General features: G+C 33.8%; 1 protein-coding gene across 1 annotated transcript; it reads right to left on the reverse strand.

The window, feature by feature from the left end:
• Positions 1-5098: 5098 nt before the first annotated feature.
• Positions 5099-7784, reverse strand: LOC131062895 (uncharacterized). Its single transcript, XM_057996635.2, has one exon. The coding sequence runs from the start codon at positions 6992-6994 to the stop codon at positions 5468-5470; it is 1527 nt and encodes a 508-aa protein (XP_057852618.2). The 5' UTR covers positions 6995-7784; the 3' UTR covers positions 5099-5467.
• Positions 7785-11037: the final 3253 nt, after the last annotated feature.

Here is an 11037-nt window from a genome sequence, read left to right on the forward strand (position 1 = left end):
CTTTGACAATGAAAGGGGGGCTCATAATCTAATGATTGAGTCCATGGTCCATCCCCAACCATAAGAACCACATCCCCAGGGAGAGGCATAGAGATGTCAATATCAACCAAAATGCGAGCAAAGGTAGAGTGACCCATGGAAGATGTAAAATCATCAACCTTCAAAAATCGGCCAATAGAGTTGCTAATGGCCTCATAAAAAAAGTGTTCCCAGAAATGAAGGGGAAGATTAGGAAGGTAAACCCATACCAGACGCACATTAAGGGGTTTGTTAAGGAGGTTAAATGAAGTTGTCCAAGGTTTGACAAAGAGAGTGATCTCCCCAAGCCCACAACTTGCCCAGAACCAAATCAAGATCATGAGAAGAAGCAAAGGAAGCAATGGAAAAGCTCAATGGTATGAGCAACTAAAGGTTTCAAGGAATCACTTACCCAGCAATGGAGGTCTGGGAGAGAAGGCCAAAACTCAGAAAATCTGCAAACCAATGCACAACTTTGGTAGAAATCAACATTTTCCACAACCTCCTGACCACATACCACCACAGGGGAGGTCTTGGCACAAGAAAAAGGACAAATCCCCTAGGGGGGGATGAGTAGCAGATATGGTCACGCGAGCAAAGCTTCACCCAACAGCAAAAGAAAGAGGTCTAAGAGGGACCTTACCACCCACATGATCACCATCAATAGCAAATGCAACAGCACTAGAAGGAGTCGATACAACACCTGCACCCATGACAACATTACCAACACCAGCACTAGGAGCTGCTACAACACTTGCACCATGACAACATTACCAACATCAGCGCTAGAAAGGGCAATAATGACACCATGAGGGGCATCCACGACATCCAACCCACCCGTTGCCAATGCAACAACAACAGTCAATAAGGATGTAGGGGCAGCAGCAGAGATGTTTGAAATGGGCAGGGTGGGAGGACCATTAGAATCCATCGCTTTTGTCATTTTTTAAATATTAGGTTTGTTATAGGTTGTTAAATAGGGTAATATATTAGTGGTATTAATGTGTTTGCATTGAATATGTTTAAGAAAGTTGTTTGGGGTAGTTTCCTATAAAATAGGATATGTGAATCATATAAATATGTAGTGTATTTGATTGAAAAAGTAGGAAGCACGTATTATCTTGTATTTAATTTTTTGCAACTTTTTTGGCTCTACCCTAATTCTCAATACCTATACTATTATGATTCTTGGTAATACACTTGCTTGTAAAATTAAGCATTTATGAGCACGTGTGACATTGTCTTTCTCCTTTGCATATAGAGAAAACATCTATGCATCATAGAGTAAGAATGGGAGAATCATGTAGGGAATAAGCAAGGAAAGTAAACAACACTTCATTAGATGCCTAAATCAACATGAAAATATATGACTCTCTTTACTTAAGAAATTAATTATAAACTCATAGATAATCATACAACTTCCCCAAATATCCAAATGAAATAATTTATACCTACATATTTCATTTATCACTAAAATGTCAATTAAACTCTAAGACATTGTAGAGATCTTTATAAACTACTAGTATTTATTTTAGCTGCCCAAATTGAAACTTAATTGTAATGAACTCCAACACATCATTGCTTATGTTGGTTGACATATCAAACTATTATTAATATTATCTCTACTATCTAGTAGAGCATTACAACTTGGACAACACGGTCACTTTCATGCAAAGTTGAGAAGCATAATCAAGGGTCACCATATCCTAGTCTAAGACTAGATGAGCCATTAGATAAAATGTTATCAAATGTTTCTTCATGCTTGTATGTTTACCTCTAAACAAGAAGAAACTACTTTTCACATCTATTTTGTTACACAAAACTATTCTCGATAGAGAAAGTTAATGATAAATAAAGTGAGAAGTGCTAAGAAGAAAGTTATATAAAAGTATACAACCAAACATAATAGAATCTTTGACTTACGCTTATTGTATAAATGGATCACAAATGTTACATATATTCAATAGGTGGCTCCTCAATTATGTACAAGAATTCATAAACCATCTATTATGATATAAATTATTGATATTGTTCATTTCTAATTTTATACACTTCCATATTGGACTTATGAATAGGGATGCACACATTTGCTCAATATCAGTTTTTCTTCTTTGATTTAACATTAATGGGTCTCATTTTGTAGCATTTTGTTTTTGTCAAGCATTAGAATTTTGCTACTATAGGTGTAAATTTTGATGGACTTGAATGGTGAGACTAAGATTATTGAATTTTACATAGAGAAGAGAAATGAAAATCTCTTTGAATGGCTATTAGATATGTCATGTGGTTTTGTAAATTTTTTAAAAGTTATAGGTCTAGTATTATGTGTGCTTATTAGATTTAATGGTAGTAGGGACAAGGATAAGATTCATGCATCTAATAATTATTAATAATTAATAACAATATTGAGAAATTGAATAACTTGTTCTATATGCTATTTACCAAATTATTCTTAAATCCTTCTTGTTTGATAACGTCAAATTTGCATATTTTGGTAGACAAAACTGAATAGGACATTGTCAAGTATTCTTCACAATTCCACCAAAGGATAGATGATCTACCAAACATTGAAGGGATCCAAACAATCAAATTTTTACATATATTATTTTTAAGTATCAAGATTGAAGCTCCAACCAATGTCCATAATATTTGAATCAATTATAATTTCAACTAGCCTCAATCATATATGACAAGAATAGACTCTTGCTTCTTATTTCCAAGAGTCCTATTTTGAGTTCATTTATGTACCTATATCATGACATATCATAAACAACAATTATTTATGTCAACAAGAAAACCATTACAAAGGACATTAAACAATCAGTGACAAGAAATGCTTACAAAGAAAAGCTAAGTAGTGTCATACTATAATGTCCCCACTTTGAAATATAATTTATTAATAAATGATAGTAATTAAATTAAAATACAAAAGAATATATATATATATATATATATATATATATATATATATATATATATATATATATATATATATATATATATATATATATATATATATATATATATATAATTGAATATAATTGAGATTTGATTAAAGTTAATGAATGGTCAAAAGGCATGAAATGATAAGTTGTGACTCCCCTAAATATGAGGTATAAAAGGGAGGATAGAACTTATTTGAAGAGGGGATAATTTGGGAAATCAAAAGTGCACATCCGATTTAAATAAGTGCATATCTGATTATGAAAGGCCATGTTCCTTTCAAAGGGCAAAAATAATGAAGAGTTGTACTCTTTCAAAAGGTGCAAATGGTGAAAGGGTGTCTCTTGCCAAAGAGCATACATGACGAAGAGGTGTGACCTCTCCCTCACATTGAGAGATACAAAGGACATGAATCAATAGCATCTAGTGACAACACCATGGACCAGATCAAATCAAGTTATAGGCAGTAGCATCCTTGTTCTTGGTGGTATGCATGGGGATGTGTTTAATAAGTATGCTTAATATATGAAGCTAGATAATGTTCTTATGCAAAATTAATAGTAATATTAATATGGACTGCAATATGTATGACAAACATACTTAATTTCATATATATTCATGATACATAAGAAATTAGTATACTTATAATCTAAATCATGTTATTACTATCTGTATTTGAAAAGATGGAAATGAGATGTTCCAAAGAGGGCCAATCTAAACCCAAGCAATAGGTTAAATCCCAAAATAGGGTGGAGATTAGCGACCCATAAGCCTTGAGGGTATACACCCAAGATTGGTAAGAGCTTGGATCTATAAACTTTGAGGGAACCTATTGTATTTGGTCTCTAAGTGCTTTGATAACATTCATAGATCCTTCTCCCTTAAAACTGAAGTAGTAGCAAGGTCTGATAACTAAATTAAGAACTATGAATAATGAAATTAATCATCTAATGAGGAAAATAAATAAACACTTGTTAATAACTAATAAGTTGAAGAATATCAATGATCGGCTTCATGATTAGCCTCTCAATCATTTTAAATATATTGAAATAGATTAATCATGTTAATCAAGCAAGGAACATTACACATACAATTTTGCATCTTTATAAAACAATTTCTTCAAATAAAGTACATGTTGAAATTAAAAGCATGAGTTATATCAATTTCATGTTTAGGAGTAAGTACAAAGGCATTGTGTGACTGTGACTGTAGCATTCATATAATCCTACATTTGGGTTGTTAAAACACTTTGAAAATGCTATTTACACTCACCACATCATAAGAACCAATCCCAATTTTGAGGTAATTAAACCTAGTTTCCACTATCACAACATTTTAAAAAATTAAGTCATAAAATGCAATCTCTCATGATGATAAATAATTAAATTTATTAAGCATATCTTCGACATTAGATTTTTAATTGGTTGCCCACTTAAGATAATCATGGTGAAATGTCCAAGCTAACTCATCTCCTATGATGTATCCCTTGACATACCATAAAAAATCAATAGCGCAAAAGCCACAACAAATAGAATAGTGCTCTTTGTTATTATCCTTATACCAAATGCATTATAATCACTATTGAAACTTAAAAAGATGTTACTCTAGTGTTACACATGAGAACCAAATGAAAGGAAATGTAGTTGATATATGTGTATAGTTTCAATTATATTGACGACTTACAAAAGAAAATGTATTGTAAGCTGAAAGAAATTTTATCTTGAGCTAAGAAAAGACAAATCATAAGCTGAAAGAATATATTTCATATTAAAAAATTATTAAAAAAAACAAAAAAAACTAAGAAACATCATCTTGAAATCAACAAACATTGAAATCAAAGCAACTCAGCTTTTTGCTACCAAATATTTTTTTATGTTTTTAAAATTACAATACAAAATTAATAGTTATAAGAAAGTCACAAGATTTAAATAAAATCTGAGTTGGATTGATTGATAAGACATATCAAATTATAATATTTGTGTACCACCAAATTTTATTTAACAAAATTTTGAAAAAAAAAAAAAAAATCATATAATAATTATCTATCACAAACAAAACAATTTTTTTAAAACTGTTTACTTCAACTGCATCTTAAAATTGATTTCAAAGAAACCATAATAAAAAAAAATTAACAGAGTGAACCAGAAACCAGAATATATAAATACTGACATCTCCTTAAAACAAATTACATGTTGAATATACATACACCTATAATGAAAACCTTCCTTAAAACAAATTACAGGTTGAATGCATGCATACACCTATAATGAAAACCTTCATTTACTAGTTTGGATAAAACTTTTGTTAATGTAAGAAAATAAATTTTATTGCTATAGGAAAAAGTTTCCAAGTGTTCAGTACTAAATTTCTAAATACAAAGCACTGCAAGTAACTAAATCTATCCACCTACGTGATGCTGTACGGCTGAATTATTGGAAATCACTTTGAAATTGAAGTATCATCAGAAATCCATGTCAGAAAAATACCTCACCATCATCTTCAAATCTTAGAAAAATGCTCTACTGCCATAAAAGACTCTGGAGCCTGCATTTCTTCCAGATTGGACATTCTTCTGCTCTGATCCGGACTTAGCAGTATCACCAGATTCCTGGCTCTCCATATCCATTGGAAGCTTCATCTTTGCCAATGACTCTGTGAACTGCTGCATGCTCTTCATATACATGTCAACTATTTGCTGCTGCACCACTGCCTGCTCTTTGTCAAGATTTATACTTACAAGAGGAGTAGAGAATGCCATCCCTTTTCCCCCTTCAGAAATCATTGATTGATAGCTAGAAGCTGTAGATTCTTTGACCGAATCCTTTGAAGACAAAATTTCCTCATTCAAGGAAGTCCCATTATCCTTTAAAGAAGTTCCATTGGAAAAATGCTCAATTCCACCAGGCCCGATGAATTCCGGACTAAAGGCATCCTTCTGACCTTCACTTGAACTACTTTTACTAGAGCTGACAGCATTGAAAGGTGAGTGCTCTGCATCTGGGTCAGTTTTGTAATCAAACGAATTATTGGCCTTAGCAAAAGCCGTTGAAGAATCTGCACACTTGTCACTTGTCCCGTTTGTGGTCATTTCATAATCATCTTCTGTTGAGGGAAATGAACTCAGTGGTGAAAATGATGCCCCTGATAGTTCATTTTCATTTGGGTTAGCTATCATTATATCTCCCTTTGGAGAGCTCTCAGGTTTTGAATCATCTGAGCCCATTTGGATATATTCAGAAACCATTTGATGGTTTTCACTAGCGACTCGCAGGTCAGGGAACTCGATTTCATTGTAATTAATAGGCTGAGTATCCTCCATTTCATTACCGAGCATAAAGGCTTCTGAACTTATGGAGGATGGAGAAAAGGCCAATATTGCTTCATCATTAGATTGACAGTGATAATCTGAGGGTACTGATCCATGGTAAGAGAGACTCAACTGAACTATGCCAGAAGGAGAATGGAAAAGGTCATTTGAAGACAATGTGAAATCCTGAGTCACTTTTCCCTTACCTACACAGGTAGCCAAGGGCACTAAGGCAATACCCAATAACTGGTCTTCCAAGTAATTCCTTGCGCAGCTTAGCATCCAAACCTCACACCTCAAAGATTCATCCTTTTGACTGTTGATTTTAAGCTGCAAATTTTCATTGAATACCGGATTCCTTCCACCTCCGTTCGCTATTTGAGTAGACAATGCTCCCTCCGGATCGCTGGTAAGAGACAGCTTAGCATATACATCCTGCTTGTTATAGATACAGATATTGTGAATGTCTCTCGCATGGTGCACGTAGATATCCAGAATACCCACAAAAGTTTGTCTCTGCCCCTCCCTTATCTCCTCTCCAACAGCATAGTTGCGGTTCCCAATTACCCTACGGCTCTCAGGATTCAAGCAACCTTCATGTTGTGTGGGACCAAAATTAGTGTCATTGCTCTTATAATCTGCTGGTCTACCTCTGTGGGAATTCATACTAAGTGGAGCCTTTTCCACAGAACAAGCAAAACTAGAAGCTTGATGATAAGAGTCCATAATGTTCTAGCTTTGTTCTCACTGTCCACCTGAAATCAACCTTAGGGAGATTTGTGGGTAAAATGATAAAAAATAAAACCCTAGAAAAATTTTGGGCTGGTAAGGCTGAGGGCTCAAATTCTAACCAACTTAATAGGACAGTCAGAAAACTGTGCGGAAAAAATCAGTGAAGGGAGGGTATTTGGAGACTAGACTAGACTTAAAAAGCACTGAATTCCCACCTCTAATTTTTAGCATAATAACCAATCAGGCATACTAATGATAGAATCCAGAGAGTGCCCGAAAGCGTGATCCAACTTATCTTCTCTGCACTTTTATTCCAGACGCTCACTTGCGAATGAAAATTAGCGCGAGAAAGCGAAGTCTTGTTAACAAAATTACACACGCAATCAACCAACAATGCCCCTTTTGAAGTATCGAACACAAATAGAAAGACCTAGAAACCCTAACTTCAAAGTTGGACTCCCAATCTTAAACACATACAAAATAACAAAGAACAAAGACAGAGCTCTCAGAAGCGATCATTCTCTGGTGCTTAATAAACCGATTGCAATTGCAGGCAGAACCAAGCACAATGAGACAACGTTTAGATATACTTTTGACCACAATAATAAATAATAAATAATAAATAATAAATAATTGGTTAGATAGACATTCAGTAGGGGAGGGTATTAGCCACCCATTCTAATTTTGTGTATTTAAGATCAGATTTTGAGATTTTTTTTCTTTATATGCAATTTAATAGCTTATAGCTACTGTTTTAGTTTCTAGATAGTTACAACAACAAAGAAGGAATATTTACATCAACAAAGAAGGATTCATTATCCAAGCAAAGGTCAAAACTTTGTCCTCTAATAAATGTTTTGATTACTTTCTTTTAACCACTCAATATACAAGTGGGCAACTATTAATACATATGAATTTTTTTAGTGAAATTTTAATTAATATGTATTCGAAAATGGTTATTGAAACATGGGCAGCAATTAAATCTGTTTCTCTATGATGGATAGTCACAGCTTTTAGCCTTTGTTAGGGGAGACGACCTATTGGTTGAGCATGTTACAATAATTGTTTTGGCATTTATTGATTTAATGTTTAATTTTTGACAATATTACAACAATAGTTGTGACTTTAAAGTTGTTAGTGTTGATGATCACTACCCATAATTCAATGAAATGTAATCCTTAGATCTCACTTTCTTTTGACCCTTTTTGGACACCTTGACAAAAAGCAAGCCGATGTGGTATCATATTTGATGATGTGCTCAACTGCAGGGTCTCTCCCCTAGTATGCAAATTCCAATATCCTTTCTAGCAATACAATGATTTATCATCTTATGAAATTGAAGTAATTTACCATTTTATTCATTTATTATATAAGTCAATAAATTAAATGTAAACACCATACCAAAAGGTTGTAATTTAATTGAACGAGCACAATTGGTGAGAGATGGTATATTTTCTGATTATGTCATCCATCAAGATGCAAAACTCTCAAAAATATGAAATCAGAGATGAGACTGCCATGATGCAAAACTCTCAAAAATATGAAATAAGAGATGAGACGGCCATAATGATAGATACCCCTCAATCCTTAACTCTTAACTGTAGAAATATGAACATAAATTTATCTTCCTTTTATCTAGATACAAAAAACTTCATTAAAAAATAATAAAAGACCCTAATCCTTGCTGTTCTCAACTCCATAAAGCAAAATCAACCGTTCGAAAACTTTATATAAAGTAACTTAACTGTTAACTGTTCAAAACTTTATATAAAGTAACCTTTGGATTTTGATGTTTCAAATGGTGATGGAATGTTTGGAAACATTTTCATAAAAAAAATTCACCCGTTGAAAAGCTTGCTCCTATTTTATATAATATTTCTTGCACTGGCAATCTCTATCTGCACCTTATTGTATTGGATTCTTGAAAATATATTCCTGTAACTTGTACATACTTACAAGTGAAACAATATTTTAAAAACCTGTGAATAAATAGACAACATGAAATCCATTTATTGATAATCCCTAGGGTTATCAACACAGTGTTCACAGATCAGTAGAAAACCTACAAAACCCTTCCTCGCTCAAAACTTCCCCAGACGGTCACTATACGTAACCGACTTCTCCGCCTTCCGCTGAAAACAAGAGTTAAATTTTCAAGTTTAAAGATACTTTAAGCTAACAAAATCAAAGTATTCTACAGGAAAATCTCGTCGGCGACATTGACGGCCCCATGAATTAACAGTACAACAGGAAAACTAAGCAATTTCAGCAGTGTTTTGAAAAGGATCAAATTACGCTACTTTTCAAAATTCAACGAAAGTGAAACGGCAGTTATGAAAAGAGACAAAACCCTAAGAATAATGTTTTTCCTTACCGACAAAGAATCGTACCACAAAGCACAGCGCATCGAGGCCAAAAAGATAAATAGTATTTTCCATTCTTTTACGCGTGATTTGAAAGATATGGCACAAAGTAAACAATGTCTGCTCTGTCAAAAGGAAGAAATGAGCCTTATTTTACTAACCTTTTGCAACGCGGCCTTCGGTGATTCGAACCCTGGTCGCCGCGAGTACCACTGGGCTCCAGATTTTGCACGCTTCCAAATAGTATGGCCCAGTTAGGGTTTCTCGGCAACCTGATACCGGAAGTAGCCGGTCAAGCCTGTTGATTTTTTTGTCGTTCTCCCGACACGTGTACAGCCTAGGCCGATGGGCTACGTCATCGTTATTGAGACTTTGCTGTGCATTAAAGGCATGTGGGGTTAAAGTCTACATTGTTTGATACTAGAAGGCTTTAATGAATGAATAAGATAAGGGTCATATTTTAAAGTTTAGGTAGGAGGAAAATCTAAAATACTAATGGTTTTCAATAATAATAGTATGTACATAATATTTTATAATTTATAATTGTAATGGTAGAAATGGTCAATGTTTTTCTTTGTGTTTTCCATTTCAATTATGTTTTCTTCATGCTTTGGATTCATTTTAATTAGCTCGTTTATCGTGCATTGAATAATTTACATGAAAATTGGTGAATAGTATTAATTTATTCCATCTTAAAGGTCTCAATCTTATCTGCAATCTCATAGTTCATCATTTTACTTCAGATCCCAAATCCATTTGTGGGAATTGAGACCCTAAATTTTAATTTTAAAACTAGGCTCATGTTCCCTCTTTCCTATTGATCATTATGAACCAACTAACACACTTTTTACTTTTTTTATTGCATTGCAAGGTGCACAAGGATGGTGTATTTAAGAACATGTCGTGATTCATTATTATAATATGAGGTCTAGACCCAAGAAGTCATAGAGCATTCTAATCGTATTATTAGCATGCATCATCATCATGGACATTACATGCTTGACTACTATCTTCGATATTTGTTCATCACAATTAAATTGTTCAACCTAGGGGCTTGACCAAAGAAGAACAAACTCTTCTATAACAAGTTCTCTAATGGTGTCTCTCAACATCACCCCACTTTAGACACTGGTACAACAAAGTGAGGAGAAAAAATTCTAATTTTTGTATATCTAATCAAATTTATGAATGAGGTTTGGCTAGTTAGTTTAATGTTATCACTTGTTGTGTAGTTAGTTAGATTTTTATTATACCATCCAACCATGATTGTGTGAGATGGTATTGAAGGCAAGGATTGAAGAACACGGGAGATCATTGAGAAGTGGGTGAATCAGTGACGGTCAGAAATTTAAACCTTTAAAAAACAAATGTACAAATTCTAATGAGTGGATAGATTAAATGCACACACACATAAGAGGTAACCACATAACATAAAGATATACGAGGAAAACCCAATGTGGGAAAAACCTCGGTGAGAATAGTTGCTGGAGTCTACTCCAATCCAGCATCACAATGAAAAACTTATTATAATAGATTTATGGGCACCAACCCCTATGATTTATGAGTACCAATTCAAAGGAGCACCAACCCCTGTGATTTATGAGCACCAACCCCTGTTCTAAGCACCAACTCAGATCACAAATGATGAGAAACAATTACAGTTTAGGTACCATG

The sequence above is a fragment of the Cryptomeria japonica genome, chromosome 9, assembly GCF_030272615.1.
Source record: "Cryptomeria japonica chromosome 9, Sugi_1.0, whole genome shotgun sequence".
NCBI classification, from domain to species: Eukaryota; Viridiplantae; Streptophyta; class Pinopsida; order Cupressales; family Cupressaceae; genus Cryptomeria; species Cryptomeria japonica.